We start from the raw sequence: 18,068 nt of genomic DNA on the forward strand, positions 1-18,068 counted from the left end.
CCTAGGTTACAATTATATATATTTTTTTGTTTAATTCAATTTCATTCACCATTTCCATTGATCGTTGGCTTGTACATACACACACGCGAATAAACAATAACAACAATAAAAGATTGCATTACGAAAGGCATCTGGTTCAAAATCTATGCATTTGACTGGTAATTCCATAACAGAGATGCTACACTCCGGTAATTCATTAACAGTGATTATCTAGATTTTTAATTAACCAGTGCAATGCAGAGAATAGCTGTAGTCACCTTTAGCAGTGTCGTATCTGTTTAGCATCAGATTACACAAGAGCACGCTGTCTTCTGTTATAGCTACATGTCCTCAATGATAAAATCTTAATATGAATTTCATAAGACACTATCAGCTTCCATCTACCTCCTACGCTCCCCTCTCTGGTTGTTCATTACTTGCTGCCATGCCTATGCAGAAACACTACTCCACACGGTTGCATTACATGGTCGGATCTTTGTCCAGTTATCCTCTCTTTCACACTTCTTGAGATAAATGAAATCTGTCGGCATTGAAGCGTTTTCCCCCTCTGGATGCACTGATATTTTTGTTATCTTAAATCGAATCTGGAGCTGTGTGGCTTGGTAGTAATCTGGCCTGAGAGCGGAGAACTGCCCGAGAGGAATTTCATACACTGGGGAGAAGTATTGCAGAAGTGAGAGAGGAATAACAATTATAAGTGAACCTTGAACAACCCCACTTCTGGAAAAATAAAATATGGGGCACTATATATGTAAATAAAAATACAGTGTAAAAGTAAAATTGCTTTTCAAATAATTTCAAGTCAACATCTTACGCTGGCTGGAATACTGAGTCACTGTTGATATTTTTGTTATTTTGCTGTATTTTTGTTATTTTGGATCAGCTTTCTGTTATCTAATGATTTTGAGATTAATTTTGTGATAAGGTATTAAATAAAAATGAATCGGTACAATTTAATCGGACATGCTGTTTATATTTTATCATTCAGCTGGTCAATAATGGCTCAAAAGGGAGAGTGCTCATCCTATAATTGGAAAATTGGCGGTTTGAATCCTGCTCTGCACAAATCACACGACTGCGTTTAGACAAAGCGAACCTTGCTTTGTATTAAAGCTGCTCTATGTTCCGTGTCTGGGGGAGGGTTTGTTACCAGCTGGTTTGATGGAACCAAGCCAAGTTACAGGTCACATTTGAATGCATGTTTTTTGAGGTATTTTTGAGCAAAAGACACATGCAATTGGAAAAAAACGAAAGACAGACAGGTTTAATGGTGTATTGTGGAGCATTCAAGGCAAAGCAAGCACATCTCTATGAGTAAAAAATAGTGCACCTACATAATGCAAATTTACAACACACGGCCCCAAACATTTTTAGTTTCGGTTTTAGACGTGGCTTGTAATCAGAGCTTTGTAACTGAACTGTAAAAAGCAACACTTATACTGCCTACTGTTTGGAGTGACTCTTTTGACTGTATAATATTTCAGATCTCATGTTCTCGCCTAAAAATAGACAACAAACCTAAACAAGCGCCTCTGTGTGTTTTTGAGGAACAAAGAGCAAAAGGGAAAGAGCTCTTCAGCGCGGCCACAAATCACTGTCTCCCTGACTTTACCTGTGTCTTGACATGCAGTCCCAGTCCCTCATCTGCAGACAGCAGCAAATTTGTCATCCTAATATAGATGCCATCATGCTGGAGATGAATGCATCGGGCCTATTCCCGAGTGTAACGTTTGCAAAAACATGACACGAGGAAAGAGGCACAGCAGCTTTGCCCTACAACATCCGACCGACCGGGCCAGTGCCGCTCCCAAAGAGTACGCTCATAATCAGATCAGACTACAGCGGGTCCACAAATGTCACCCACTCCAACACTCTAACGTTTTAATATAGCAGCGACTGCAGGTGCGCTGTAATAGTCAGATTTATGCACTACTGGAAATTCAACGTAAAGAGTCGGGCCCAGACCTGGTTAAACAGCAGGCGGGGCATCTGGTGCAATGGTAAAGACATAGATATTAATGGTCTGCCTGAAAATTTGGAATAAAAAATCTAACTAGTGGCGGAATGTAACAAAGTACAAGTAGTAAAATATTGTCCTTAAGTATACATTTTGGTATCTGTACTTCACTTAAGTAGTAGATACGTTTAATTTTATTTCACTACAGTTGAGAGGAGGTATCTGAACTTTCTAATCCACGACATATTTGAACACAACTGAAAAATAAAAGTAAAAGTATTTATTATTGTTTGAGACCTGCTAAAAAGACTGAAGGGTTTTATTTGCCGTTTCTGTTGAACAAAATTCAGCAAAATCTTTATCAAAATCACTCCATTTGAAGCTTTATTAGATCTCAATATCCGTGCAAAATACTTTTACTTTCTACTCTACTCTTTCTAAGTACATGTTTAAACGGGTACTTTAATACTTTTACTTAAGTAGATTCTTTCATGTGATACTTTTAGCTTTACTTGAATATTTTTTTGCTTTTTCTTCCGCCACTGAACAGAACTGGCCTGCACTTTTTGAGTATTGCAAAACCAAAGAACTACACACAACTTAAAAGATGCACTATGTAACTTTGCTGATTGTCTCCATGGAGATGTTATTGCTGCCTGGAATGTTGTACAATCTTTATACATGGAGACGAGCATGTGACGGATTTTGCATGTCAGTTGTGCGGAGAGTTTTTAGAGTGTTTTCCCGCAGTTACAACAAAGACCTGACATCTCCATGGAGACAAGCAGATAGCGGAACCTCTACGAGAAAAGTTACACGTTTAAACCAACCAAGACAACCGAGTGAAGCTTTGGAGAAAGTAAAGTACAGTGCTGAGTTTCAAGACTTCTTTGTACAATCAGTGCAGTTCCAAGTGTCTCAGCCTTACATGTAGACTAATGCAATCTTAATCAGAGTTTAAAAGCTCACTGAACCGAGAATCATTGGCTCAGACCTTGTTCTTCTCATCTGCTGCGAATTTGTACTGCAGTCAGGTGGGAACTGCCCGTATTGTATGTAACAGGTTTACTAATTCTCTGTTCAAATATAACAAGAAATGCCCTGTGAAATGTCAATATGCCCAACCAACATGTTGTAAATCTGTCAAGGCGTTGGAAAAGATTGCATCATCCAAACAAGACAATCTGGACTGCCTCCTCATGCTGCCAGATAATAAAATGCTTCACTCGTCCAATTACTTAATATTAGGGACAACAGCAGGAAAAGCATTAAAAAGCCTGTGCCGTATAATCCAAAAACAACTATCTGATTATAATGTTATGGTCCACATGTTCCATCGGACACGACAATCAAAGCAAAAGTTACGACATGTAAAAGGTGTGTTAAGTTGTTTAAATCCAGTCGCACAGGGGATACAGAAAATGTAATTCATATTTTGAGGTCAAAGACGTTATCCTGCAGTTGTACTAACTACCTACTGCAATGTACAAATGAATGAAAACCTTATTGTAGATACTCGTTCAAACCCAACTTCACAAACTTGCCTTGACCCCGGTGACTAAGCAGGATATTGTAAATTCAAATGCACACAAAAGGTTGAGCTGACTCATTCAAAACACACATTTACATTGTTTGAATCAATATAAATACAAACTTAAATGTGCACTATGTACCCTCTGTGGTGTCCATGGAATGAAATTAATGTTTTACAGTATGGCAGTAAACGTATTGTCCATCACTTATCTACTGTGAGTGGATCGCCTCTAAATGGATCTGACATGTAAACTGGCCTGATTGCTTCATCGCCTTGTCTCTATGGAGATACATATGTTAAATAGTGTGTTCAATAACTGAGCAAATTAGCATCCATATACATCTTTGTAGCCAATGAAATTCTAAAATGAAACCATTTGCTTTAAGGACTAAAAATAAGTTCCTTTAGTGGTAGTGACCGCTTGTCGGTGAAATTACCTTAAGCCCTCCACTTTTACAGGTCTATTCCAACTTTAGTAGCCAATGTTAAACTGTCATAAGGAAACATTAATGTTAGCTGGCACCAGTCTGCTCCCTCGGCAGGTGCACTGGGCTGGTCACATGTCGTAGTGTGCACAGGCAGTGGTGAAGGGCGGCTCTATATCAGCCCCTAGTGAGCAGCAGATGATGGATCTGTGGTGTCGTTAGTGCTGAACATATGAAGCTTGAGGCCAGGTAGGGCTATGGTGCTACCCACTCTGCCATCTGTCAGCTCAGGGTGGGTATGCAGCCTATGACCAGCCCTGGCACCACCACCCACATCACAGTGCACTATATGGGAAAGGAAAGTTGTAAACTTGGCGAGGCATTAAAGGCTGCAAAATCCAAAAATAAATTGGCAATCTACAATTAGACTATTGCAAAATGTGATGCCAAGGATAAAGATTTTGATAAATCATTTGTAGAGATAATTAGATCATAGAAGTGTAATTCAATGAAAGATCCATTATAGGCTGAATTATATTTCAGTTAGACATAAGTAGTTTCTATGATGTATTAATCCTTCAAAACTGAAAACACAATTTAGTAAGCATTAGCAAGGACAAATCAAAGATGCACTGTGTAACTTTTCTAGTGGAGGGCGCCCCAACTGCTCGTTTTCAGATGTTAAGACTTTTACAATAATGTTCCACAGTATAACTTATTGTTCTTGTGTTTTGTTGGAATATTTAAACTAACTAAACATGCATTCTTTCAGTGAGTGGGCTCTCCTCGTTTAATGCTATACTATGGAACATTCCAGGTAAAGCTTTATCGTTTCCATGGAGATCCGAACCTGATCTTTAAAGAAAAAACAAACAAACACATTGCTGTTTTATTGTTACTGACTGACTACTCACTATAAGAAGGAATAGTCCATTATACTCAGTTACAGCCGTTTATAGTGGCCATTATAAGACAGCAATAGAAATGCCACTATTTTTCCTCCAAGTTGTTTGTGGACCTGGACACACAGGTATATTTTTAAGGGCGAGAAAAATAATAAATATCATACAAGGCTGAAAATCAATAGTGCATCTGTCAGTGAGGCAAGTCATTTCAAAGCCCTGCTCTGGTCCTAAAGCCTATAACACATTGATCCAGTCGTGGTCAACAACATCAACAGCTGGGCAGGGGACACGGGCTCCAGAATACTCTATACTGTGTAGTATGTTGAGTGCAGGTACCGTGGGTGTAGTATCGGAATAAAAAATGTTAGAATTTTTATAGTTTCTCAAGATCATGTTGAAAGAAAGCTCTCCAACTTAAGTACTTATGATGGTTTTATACAATTTTGTAGAACATTTGGAGCCTCAAGGTTAAGTAAGAGTTAGTTTTGTGAACAATGCATGCTTCACATTTTTCAGTGCAATAGAAATATCCAAATTGAAAATAAAGCTTTTATTTTAGTAGTTTTTTTGGCTATAAAGTTACGCTGTTGGGCTTTAAAGGTCCCATATTATGTTGGTATTACGTTTTCCTCATCAAAAACCTGCCTGTTGTTTTTATTATTATTATTATTTTTTTGTTTCATTCACACATGTTCAACACACTGAAAACTCTGACTCTGAAAACACTCTGTTCCACTTTGTGATGTCATGTGGTAATACAGGAAGCGCCCCACTGTGTTTTTAAACTCCATACACCTTCACAAGAGTCATTTGGATGATTTCTCCCCTGGAACTGCCAATCTCTACTGAACAAAAAGTAAGAGGTAGCCGTTAACTCAAAAACTACCACTTCATGACATCACAAGGTGGACATGTAGACAGACTAAAAATAAGGAGTTACTCAAACATGTGTGATTGAAACAAAACTCAACTCCAGGTGTGTTTTTGAGGAGGTAACTGCATTCTGACATGGCTTAAATCTCACAAGAGTCAATTTTGTATAATATGTCCCACATTTTAAATAGCAGCTAGAGAACAAGTCTTGATACAGAAAAAGTAAAGAACTTCACAGATATGACCAGACAATTTTAAAAGCAAATTTAAATAAACCTTGTGATTTAAAGCTGCTGTTAACTAAGCGAAAGAATGATGTCAATGTGTGCGAGACAATTTTGGAAAACCAGTGTTCCTTTTAAGCCTGAGGAGAGCTGGTGTTCTCAGATAAATCGGGGGTCTGCATACTGATTTGTCCAGGATTAGCTCGAAATCTAGACTGGGAAGATTTATTGCAGCCTGATCTTGTAAAACAATAATCCCATGGCTTTATCAGGGCTATCTGAGAAGAGCCTAAAGGTAGTTGTAGAAAGCGCAGGAAGACATAGCACATGGATGATTAAAACAGAAAAGAAGTTGAGGTTATTGGCTGCTAAAATACAGGGGGCTTTTTCCCCAACAAGATTACACTGACAATAAGTTTATTATTTGGGAGATTCTTGCCAGAATCCAGGCATTTGCAATGAAGGTGTAGGAGAGCAGCGTGTCAAATCTTTCCTTTATCCATGTGAGTTATATAGAAATGGTGAGTTTGTGCCCCCAGACTCCAAACCAAGAAAAATACAAGCGTTACAAAGCTGCTAGACTGGAACAGGTCTGTGTGCTCTGGCTGTAAATGAAACGAACCGCTCAATGTGCATCCTCAGTGTTACTAACTCTGGGCAGATGTGACTGTTTTGGATATGCTTCAGTTCAGTTTATATCAATGTATCAATTTAAATAAAGTTAGACTACATACCTAGGTCAAAATCTTAAAGTATAAACCTAAATGGCTGCTGTCTACACTAAAATCCCAGGCCTATATCAGGACTAAACATGGTCTAAACCTGCACACACCTGGTCTTACATGGGTCTAACGCAGAATTTAAACAGGACTACGATGGATCTAACCAGGATTCAGACAGATTTAAATGATTAATCCAGGACTACAACATAATTAAACCAAAACCAACAAGGTACAAACTTGGTGTAACCAGGAAAAACAGACTATTATTATTATTATTATTATTATTATTGATATTTGATATTATTTTATTTTTATGTATTTATATATGTATATCTTTTTTATATACACAAAATAGTCTCATTCGCCAGTTTTTGCTCTGAATAAAACAAACAAAAAATCTTAAAAAGGAATATAAATTAGTTAATTAGTTTGAATGAGTTAATCCAAATAAAGACAAAACCATCTTTAAACTGACCACACACAAAAAGTTAGTGCTATTGCTTTTAGTTTTACAGTGCAACAATATTGAGATAGGGATCTGCTGGACTGGAACAAGGCTTTGTGCAGTGGCTGTAAATGAAATGGGCTGCACAATGTGTCCTCAATGTTCTTCAATCTCCCACAATAACCGTTACACCCCTCACCTATGGGTTAATTCACAAACACTACAAGGCCAATTGGCTCTTCGCTAACAATGATATTGCCTTGTGGCTATTTATCGTACTGAGAAACACACTGTTATCTGTATTTGCTCAAATTGCAACAAGCGCCGAGCTATAAAGATGAAACTGTTCAAAGCAAAGAGGTGATAAAAGAAACATGAGGGTCAGTAGGGGTCAAACAGGACCAGTGTGAGTACGAATATCAGCTTGACCTCACTGTAAGACGGGCTTATGAATATATTTAAGAGACCAAGTGGAACATGAGTAAAGCTGCAAAAATTATCATTATTTTGTAAAGAGAATATTGAATGATTCATAAAAACAGAAAACACAGCGTTTGCTCATACATGTGGTTACTGGCCTAGTAGACTTAACCAGAGCTGTATTTTTTATATTTGCATTGCATTTCATGTGAGTACTGTGCAACACTTTGGAAACAGTTTTTGTTTCTGAAATGTGTTATATAAGTGGATAGGATTTATTTGACAGAACAGATACAAACATAAAATTGAGGTTAAGAGTGGGGAGAGACATTCAGCAAATTGATGAAGTTGCTTATTGCATCAGTAGGCCTGTCACTGTAACAAATAGTGTGATATATTGAAGAAAATATACCCAAAAGTCACTGACACTTTTAAATCTTCAGTAGCTCCTATAATTCAACGTTATACTCACCAAATTCTAACAGTAAGTAAACTGAACCTTCCGAGATTTTTGGCAATATATACAGTTATAATTGTTCACTTACACTTGAACTTATCACTACTTAAACTAGGGGAAGTAAAAATTACCTAATTTTTAAAAATCATGTTTTTTAAGTGTCCACCATTTTCGGTTTCACACTGAATAGCTCGATCCAACACACTCTGCATAACATTTGAAAGCATTTCCAGGCTTGTGGCTCTTATTTGATTCTCGATATTATGTTTTAAGTTGTTCATTGTCTGCGGTTTATTCACAAACTCCTTTTCTTTAAGATCGCCCCACAGGAAGAAATCAGGACTAGTCAGGTCTGTGGAGATCACATACTGCCCCCTGTCTTTGAAAAAGACTTGTTATTCCTTTAATGGTATTTACACTTGGGGAATCTCTGGTATTAAAATGTAACACCGCTGGGTTTGTGAATTTGACCCATGTGACTCAAAGTACCACTGTACAATGATGGTTTGATCCTCGGTGCTGTTTTTGCTCATATTAATGTCGGAAGGGTAGCTCTAAATACTGTGGAAAAAATAAAAGAAAAATATTTAGAAACAAAAGAGTTATTAATTTTTTTCAACTGTCAGTGACTTTCGGGTTACTCTGTACGATAATATAAATGACAATATTGAAACAAATTTATACCATAACCCGAGAGCAGATTTAAGCCACAAAAACTATTCAAAATCTGCAATATTATTTATAAAAAAAACCCCAAAAAAACAAAAAAACAAAAACAGGAGCTGCAATAAATAAATAGCTGAATGAAACACTTTAGTACTTAGCTTGCATCAGTAATGAGTCATTAAAATGTATTTATTCAACCTTCTATGGGTCAAATATTATCATATTGCCAAAAAAATAACCAAAAATGCCACAGTAGTTCAAAGAAAAAGCACACACAATAAATACTGACTCCCAAAAATACTGTTCCATCCGTCATGTATTGAAGTGGATATAGTAATTGTAGTGACAGGCCTTGGAACCTGTGGTCATTTTAAAGTGCTTTTACCATCAACATACAGCTAAGCACATATTGATACTGAATACAAAAACTACACTGACACTGTTGTTCCATTGTTCAGTGATGCAAAGAAAAAGTTTGCCTTGTCTTTCCGTCCTCGCGTCTTTCAGGAGGCCAGTGTAACTTTAGAGGATATTTTTGCAGAAACAACTGTTGGCGGATGACTCTCTCTCTCTCGATGAGCACAGTACGATTTATACAGTGTGTGTGTGCGTGCTGGGCCAGGCTGATAATCCAGAGCGGTGCAGGTGAGGATCCATCACTGTCAAAAGCCCTCAATGGTAGAACGAGATAGCAGCGGCCGCTCGTTTTTCTGAGCCGGAGGCGAGCAGCGGCACAGGGCCCTATCTCTTATCTCTGAGGGCTTTGATTAAGTATCATCAAGTATTAAATGCTGTCTTTTAAAGCTGACATTTGGTCCCATAACGTGTTCAAATCTTTACTCAAGCTATAGACTTTCATGGAATATTTTAATGCGAGTTCAGCGTAATATTGTCATGTTTAAACGTATTTATCTATGTATTGTGTGTATGGAAACTGCATCTATTCGCAAAACAATGGGCCTTAGACAGGAATAACCATAGACTGTATATATAAATGGACATAGCCAACCTGCTAGCTGCCGCTTTCCAAAAAGGAAGTGGTCACGGGCGCGCTTCTGGCTCTATTGACTCTGGCTCCAATTCACTTTACATTGAAAAATCGTCACCTCTATGTCTGTAACTGCTGCAGTGAGTCTCGTCATTTTGGTCTTAAAATGTTCGTATTAACCATCAATGTCCATCAGTCAAAATATGAACGTTAATAATAGACATATCTTTCCCTGAGGCCCTGAGGTAGCGTTAGCAACAGGTCTGATTTGCCATCGTTAAGCTTAGCAATGGCCGAACGCTATGGGTGACGTCACACTCACTTAGTCTGCTTTTTTATACAGTCTATGGGAACAACCTATTTCAAATTCAGTAGTACTAGCAGACCACAGATTCAACAGCAAATTTTAAGACTCCAAATAGTGGCCAAATTAAAAATTACCCCAATTAGTCGAGCAGTGGGTGAGTAATCCCTAAATACTATTGTTGAGCACAAAATAAAATGGTGTGAGTGTCTGCAAGTGTATAGAGCAGTGCATCTATTGTTAATGGACGCATACAAAGGAAACTTTAATTGGATGCAACCAGGCACTGCTGCTAAGGGCTGCTGTGTCAATAAAGCATAATAGTGTGGCCAAGGACCTGCTACAACTCAAGCCACAAAATACACTCGCTGCAGTAAGAAAGACCAAAAAAATAGGCACAAAGCATTTAATGAATGAATGGATAATTGAATAAGTAAAAGAAAAAAAAAAAAAAAAAAAATCCGAATGAACTTAATTATTACAAATCAAAATTATTTAGTAAAATTATTAATGCAAAAAATGTGACATCATTATTTTTTTGGTATACGATCTCTATAATGGGATCTGTTGCTAGTAAAAATCCAAAATTATTATTATTATGACATTTCTGACTCGTCAACTTTTTACACATGGTGCATTTCTTCCCTGATTAGCCCAGAGCATTCAGATGATATTATCTCTGTTATTAAGGCATGAGTGGTCACCCAGTGGTCCGAGAAAATGACTGTCATGTAATGTTACCCAAAAGCTTAAGCTGTCCAGTGCATCTGGTTCACCCAATGTAACAGCGGTGCCCGTTTCAATTAAATAAATACATTACAATAACCATAATAACCTTCTCTGTAGGGTATAAGTGGGCCACAGTCGGATATGCATCAAGTCTACACAGCCTCTTTATAGTGCTGGGGGTGTTCTCATTAAAATATATTATGTAATTTAAACTTGGTCATCTGGACCAGCAGCACAGCCAATTCAGATGAGATATGTGGATAATTTGTGGGGCCAACACAATGTCAAATAAGTGGGAACAAAAATGATAAAAGGCTAGCAGCAAATACTAAGCCTTCATTCATAGCAACCTCTCAGTGATATACTGTACAGCGCGCAACGGCATTACAAAATCCGGCCTAATTTCTACATGATAATTGAATTTAGCCAAAGATTTGACCCATTTTTGAGTCAATACTGTAAATACTGTAAGTGGAATGGCAGAGTGTTGATTCTCTGCTAGAAACTTGGTCAATATGGGCTACTTCTGTTCACAATTAAGTCACGTCACAATGCAATGCAAACACTGTTTAAAATAATACAAAGTGGATTGAAACAACACATTTTCAGGAGCCTATGATCAATGCAAGCCTCCATGGTCGTATTGGAGACTGTGCTTTTCAACAAATAAATGTGAGAGCGACAAACATAACAATTGTTGGCCAATCCTAGCTAGCTTTTGACTGCAATGTTGTTTGACAAGGACTTGTTTAAAACACAAAAGATCTCACCTGATGTAGTTCCAGCTAAGTCAGCTATTTCTGGTAAAATTGTGTTAAAATAAAGTCTAACAAAGCTTTAGACAGAGCAGTACCAACAGTTAGCATCACACCCCCAGGAAATGTTGGTGACATCAGCTGCGAAATATCACTTCTTCCATTTCTTCTTGTAAAAAAAGTCTTGCAGGAGGTTTGGGACCTATATTGCCTATTAGCTTGAATACCGCTTCACTTGGATACCACTACACTTGGATAGCAGAATCTATATATTTTTTCCTTGACCATTTTCACCAGGCTGCAATTCGCCAAGATATGCTGAGTGCCATTTCAATTCCACTGGGAGCTGCCATACTAAAAAATGTACCGGTCTCCGTAATGTGAGGCTCTTAGGACATAAAAGCAGGAGGCTGGATTGCATTGGCTATCAAGGGCAGATGGAACCGCTGAACAATGGTCAAATTGCTGGCTGTAGAAAAGATAAGGCACTGAATGGACTGTGCTTTTTTTTATATTTGGAAGGTGTAGTGTCCCAAGACCGTTCTGTCCTAAAGGGGGCGCTCTCGGTAAGGAAAATTGCCCTGTCTGATTGCACTTGTTTTTGTGAGACCCATTCATCATTGTAGTTCATTGTAAAGTGCGGTGACCTTTCTCAATGAGTGTACAGGATATTGCATACATAGCCTCAGGTAAAAATCTTTGTGTTACAACTTCCCCAATACAGCCTGTGTTCAGAAAACTGTTAGATTGCAGTTTCAAATGTTAAAACTACTTCCAGTGCTGTGAAAACATGATCCATTTTAACTCTTTGTTTAAAAATGGAGGTTACTCACTTACATCACTTTATTCAACCAACTAAGTGTGTTTCTTTGCTTTTTTGCCTCATTTTTGTCCTTGGGGTTATTGTTTTCAATGTTATTAATATTATTTCCTCAACACACAAACTCAGTAACATGTTTAAGGAGAGAAAGGTCATCATTTCAACTCTGTACGATCCCAAAGTCTGTATTAGGATGACTGTGAGCTTACCGTTAAAGCTCCTATATTACACAAAATGGATTCTTGCGAGCTTTAAGTCATGTTATAATATTGTTTCCTCATCAAAAACATATCTGAAATTGTGTTTTGTTACATTCACACATGTTTGTGTAATGTTTTATTATTATTACTGGTTACCTTTTACCTTTAGTTCAGTAGAGATTGGCAATTCCAGGGCTGAAATTATCCAAAGTGAAGGTGTATGGAGTTTAAAAACACAATGGAGCACTTCCTGTATTACCACATGACATCACAAGGTGGAACAGAGTGTTTTCTGTTTGAGAGAAGAGCTCAGTGTGTTTAAAATGTGTGAAAAACGCAACTCCAGGTATGTTTTTGATGAGGAAACAACACTAGAACATAGAAAATGGCGTAATATTGGCCCTTTAACTGGTTTTCTACTACTATTTACTTGATTTTCTGGTTTAAGTGTTACCAGATTTGTGGAGTTGTGTATTTGTTATTACATCGTAGCAGCTCTTTCACATTTTAGATGCATTTTGAGCTCTTACAGGAGACTATTTCATTACTCTCCATTGACACTCACTAATACATTTCCAAAGGTTGTGATATCATCTACATAACCTCTATTGAGCTGGAGGGCAGGTCACAGTTCTTTTGGTTGAATTTGCCTTTTAACTGCCTGATTGGATTGTTTTTGCTGACCTGGTTTATGGTTAATCGCTTTGTAATTCTTGAGCATGAAAATGAAACAAAAACAGGCATAAAGTTCAATATCTTCTCTTTCGGCATGAAAAAAACAACTCCAAAAACGTGCTTGATGTCAGTTGAAAGGACTTTAAGACATAAGATTAATATGGAAACGCAATATCTAACACAAATACAGTTCAACATTTGTGCATCATGAGTTGAATCCATTTTATATAAGCCACTGTCATCCATCTGAAATCATGACGTTATCGCATTTCCACCGCGAACGCAAACTATTCAGCTACTTTCACCAACTAAACAGCTACTTCTATGAATACTACAACAAAACTACATTGCTGCTACCTCTACTTACTGCTTCTGCTGCTAATACTACCCCTACTTTTACAAATTAGTGGACAAAGGTATCATTTAAACATTTAGTTAGCTCATTATCCTCTCCAACACCATTTGAAATACAATAGCTATAAACCATTCTGAAATGTCAACTCAAAAGCAACATTGTGTGAAAGACATCTTGAAATCCTTGTTCTTTTCTGTCAGTTCTTGATTCTTGCGCTGATTTACCACTCTGCTTGAAGCTGGGGTATAATTACACTGGATTGTCTGATATTTCTGCTACATTACACTCTCCTGAAATGGTCCAGGAGCCACACTGCGCTCAGAGAAAAGCATTCTGACAGATCAATATTTATTATCGTATGGTTTGTCTGCATCTGCACTCCCTCACAGCGTCATGTCAACGTCCATATAGATGTAATGATATAAGTGAGGTATTTTCTAAGCGCAGTCTTTCACTGGAGGCGGTCATTTTATATTACATGAACAAGTAGTAATTTGAAGCTGGCTGCCTGAAGTTGTATTACCACCTGATTGGAAAGTGCAAGCACAAATGATGGCTACAACGTTCTGGACTAAGTATATTCACTTGGATCAAAGTAAAGTGACCTGCTGTGAATCCAATTATGTAAAGACGGGAACAAAATGAGATTTGAGTAACTGGACACTATTTGAAAGTAATGATTGCGGTGGAGGTAGAAAAAGAACTGAAGTTTCCGCGAGTTTTTGAATGCATCGGGTCTGAATGATTTTACCATGACCTTTGTGTGTCATGTATTTAGATTTTATTTCATTCTATTTCATCCCCTCAGTGGCATTGACACACAGGCATATTGAGGGCCGTGTTGATCAAATAGTGTGAAAAGTCAAGTATAAGTGGCACATGCACATTTCATTGATACATCACTCAGTTTCTCTTATAGTGAGACATAATCAAAAGTGATGATTCAATATTTAGCTCCACGACTACATCAATAACGATTTTGCATTGAAACTTTTGAGCAATATTTTACAACATCGATATGTGACTAACTTTTGGTTGCTAAATCTGCTGGCAGGAGGTGAAACTTAAAATGTATTTATACAAGAGGAATCAATGAGCCTTTTTGTGAATTCATTTATCCATGGGTTTCAGAGCGATGAAAATCTAGCACCACAGCCCTAGCAATTAACAATTCTTTTGAAAAAGTTTTCACCTAGAAAAAAGTAGCTGAAACCCATGAATACAGCTAGTCCACTCTTTAGCACAGAGGACTAGAGGAGATTTTGAGCACAGTGGGAAAAACATATACTCCTAAACTCCAGTTTCAGACGCCACTCTACTACAGAGACTGAGAAAAATATTCTGGGGTTGATAGATGGTAAATAAAGCGAGTGAGCATTTGGGAAGGGTGTACACTGCTAAAAGGTGACGTATCCCTTTACTTATTTATATCACCATGGACAATACAACAAAAACTAGATTCATCCCTTTAAAAATGTCCAAGTTTCTCAAGTAACAAAAGTTTGTGTACCTGCTGTGGCTCCCGGGGCGTGGTCTGCTTGACTCTGCGGCTGGATGCGGTTGTCGTGGTGATCTCCATGATGGATGTGGAGGTCTCGGAGCGGTTGGCCGTGGTGCTGGACTGAGGAGTGATGGAGGAGGGCGACTCTCCCACTAGCCGCACGCTGCCCTGGATCTTAATGTTGGGGTCCCCTTCGGCGGCCATGTTGAAGACCTTCAGACCGTTGTAGTACAGACCCGAGAGCTGCCCCTGGAAGGATCTGCTGCGGTCGCGCTCCCAGCCTCCGATCTGAATAGTGGTCTGACTGTTGAAGATGGTAAGCTGCCGCCCTGTGGGAAAACAATGTTACATATATACAAAAGGCGTTGAGCACGTGGACTCAGCCACTTCTAGTCAACAGCAAAAAGACAGATTATTGGCCCAGTGGTTAATGAATGCAATAAATTACAGGTTGTAGAGGCAGAACCTGGTAATTTATTGTCATTATTGTGATGGAAAGCTTAAGAAGTATCAACAAAAAAAACAAAATCAGGATTAATGCAGTTTTGCTAAAAGGGATAGTGCAAAAAGGCAATAGAACAAATAAAGTAAAAGGGGTTATTTTGCAAAAAAGAAGCAGGAACAAACCACCATTGAAGTGAGAGTAAATTGGTCATTTGTTGAAACAAGAAATAAAACATGTTTAAAGACTCATAAGATACAATGGCACTTAGAAATCAACAAAGAGAAGCATGCAAACATAGAGGTAGGGATGGTTCGACAAAGCAAGGCACAACAATATTTGATCTATTTACAAAAGCAACCGATGAACATAAGTGAGGTATGGTTGGGCACATGAGAAATGAGAGCTCCTTTTCAAAAACAAAACACAAATCCGAAGAGGGCTCCCATTTGAGTGAAGATATGGCCCGTTATTATTCAAACACAGCATGCACTCAGTTAGGTTTAAAACTTTGCTCTAGTCCTGCATAGATTTACATCATGTTAAAGGGACTCTGTAACTGGAGCCAATTCATATTGTGGTTGTTTAGGTCTATTTAAGCAAACAAACACTTCTAAGTGTGTGTAACAACAGCTAATGCAAGGCTACTGTCAAACTTTTACATTTATCATTTAACGTTTACTTCAAAAGACTACTACAATTTAAAAATATTTTATGAAAAATATATATCTATTTTAATTATTACAGTCCCTTTAACCTTAAGTATTTAATCAGCTACAATTATCAAATCAATACATTATTATGAATAATATCAAAGACTACATTTAATTCTACACATCATTTTGATTTTATGTTTAACTGTACATTTAATTTATTTTTATTATTTACAAAATAAACCTATAACTTGTTTATGTTCAAATTAATTTTATTAAAATTTTAATTAATGATTTTTACCTTTGTCGAGTAGCCATTCGTCAACTACTCGACCAAGTCGATATGGGATTCGCTGTCTAGCAATCGCCAGGCGTTCGTTATCATTGTTGCCTTTAAAGTTTAAAGAGACATTTCTTGGTTACAATCTGTAAGGTCAAAGGTTAAAGGTTATGCTACACAACTGCACATACTTTTAGTAGAGTTTATCTATTTAAAAACAATATTAACTAAAACATTATTTTACCAAACCTCAATCCTTTTATTTTATTTTATTCAACAAATTATGTCTATATTAATTGACAATAACTAGACTAAAGTCTTTCTTCTAAGTTAATCCTACTGTTATCCACAAACCAAAACCAAATTTAATGTCACCAATCGTCCCAAATAAATGTCCACCCCATTTGTTTTTACACTGTTTTTAAGTCTTTTTAACTTCTTCTAAACTTCACTATTCATTTAAATGTATTATTTTATGCTTTTAATAATTTGTGCAAGAATTTATCATATTACAAATGCCCACCCCGTTTTAACAGCCTATTGACAAGAGATACACACTATTTGCCATAAAACAGTAGAACACAGTATACATTCACAGTAAGAGAAAAGACAGGGTCAAAGTGCATCCAATCACTGTAAAGATCATTCATGTGGTACTGACCAGAGCTGTGGCTGGAAAAAGGAGGTCACATTTATTTTGTAAAATTGTTGTTCAGTCGGCCAGAAAAATGTGTTCCTTGCCTGTATATTGTCTCTCTATATTGTCCCTGCATTGTGGATGGAATTTTCCGTGTTGATGCCGTATAGTTAGTGCCATATGAACCATCTCGCACTCTGCGGACTTCAGGGACCGGCCTCCTGCTGGGGCCCAGAGTCAGGACTAAACATGAGGAAACATTAGCATTTCAGCCTCTACTTCGACAATGTTTAAATCCAGGCTCCAAACGGTTCTGTTTAGCCTTTAGCTTTTATTCTGCACTCTTCTCTTTTAATCTTAATTGTATTGTGACTTTAATGTTTTTCTTTAAAGACTTTGAATTACTTTGTGTACAAACTGTGCTATACAAATAAACTTGCCTTGCTTAGGTGGAGGTATCCATTTTAGAACTCACTGCTACTTTCTGTATTTATGTACCTCTTTTCAACTCGTCTTCTTTTCCGCCTCTTGACTAAAAACTAAGAAATATTGACCGCAGGTACTAAACCAAGTAATAATTAGAAAAACATGAAAAGCGTGTGTCATATTCACTTTAATGGGCTCCAATCACCTCCACACACACTGCAGCATATAGCCGCTCCATCTCGCCCCGCTCTCCTCCGCCATTGTCTGCGCAGATTGAATTCAGCCGCTCCATTCTTCCGGCAGATCGACAGTGTGTTTGTCCCATCAACTATATTAATTCAGTTGGGCCAGATAAAGGATCCGCTCGCTAACCAGGATTTTGAGGTGAATAGCTTCCTTTAAAGAAGATTTGTCCATGAGAGAAGTGGCCTGACATAACGCATGCACTTGCTCGCTTGATGAAATGCCCTTAATAAGACTTTTAATCGAATCGCTGAATTACTGTAAAAGATATGGTGTTGAAAAAACAGGCAGAGGAGCTCATTGTGATGGAGTGACTATGAAAGTATGTGAAAGAAGATAGATCAGAATATAGATCTCCTCTGCACTCGCTCTGAAAGCCGGAGTTTTGTCTTGGGACATGTCAAATATGCAGCCCCACACCTCACAAAGTTT

The 18,068-nt window shown here is 37.7% G+C and overlaps 1 protein-coding gene across 18 annotated transcripts in view; it reads right to left on the reverse strand.

The window, feature by feature from the left end:
• The window catches only part of LOC117382306 (neurexin-1a-like), a 313,634-nt gene that overhangs the window by 34,712 nt on the left and 260,854 nt on the right, over positions 1 to 18,068 (reverse strand). For 11 of the 18 annotated variants that reach the window (XM_033979430.2, XM_033979425.2, XM_033979417.2 and 8 more), the window contains 2 exons: positions 16,352 to 16,441; positions 14,965 to 15,284 (listed from right to left, as the gene is read on the reverse strand). In XM_033979430.2, coding sequence (XP_033835321.1) covers positions 14,965 to 15,284; positions 16,352 to 16,441 — 410 coding nt within the window. The remainder of the gene's footprint in view (positions 1 to 14,964; positions 15,285 to 16,351; positions 16,442 to 18,068) is intronic. The other 7 variants (XM_033979439.2, XM_033979432.2, XM_033979441.2 and 4 more) reach the window with 1 other exon arrangement.

The sequence above is a fragment of the Periophthalmus magnuspinnatus genome, chromosome 15, assembly GCF_009829125.3.
Source record: "Periophthalmus magnuspinnatus isolate fPerMag1 chromosome 15, fPerMag1.2.pri, whole genome shotgun sequence".
Classification (NCBI taxonomy): Eukaryota; Metazoa; Chordata; class Actinopteri; order Gobiiformes; family Gobiidae; genus Periophthalmus; species Periophthalmus magnuspinnatus.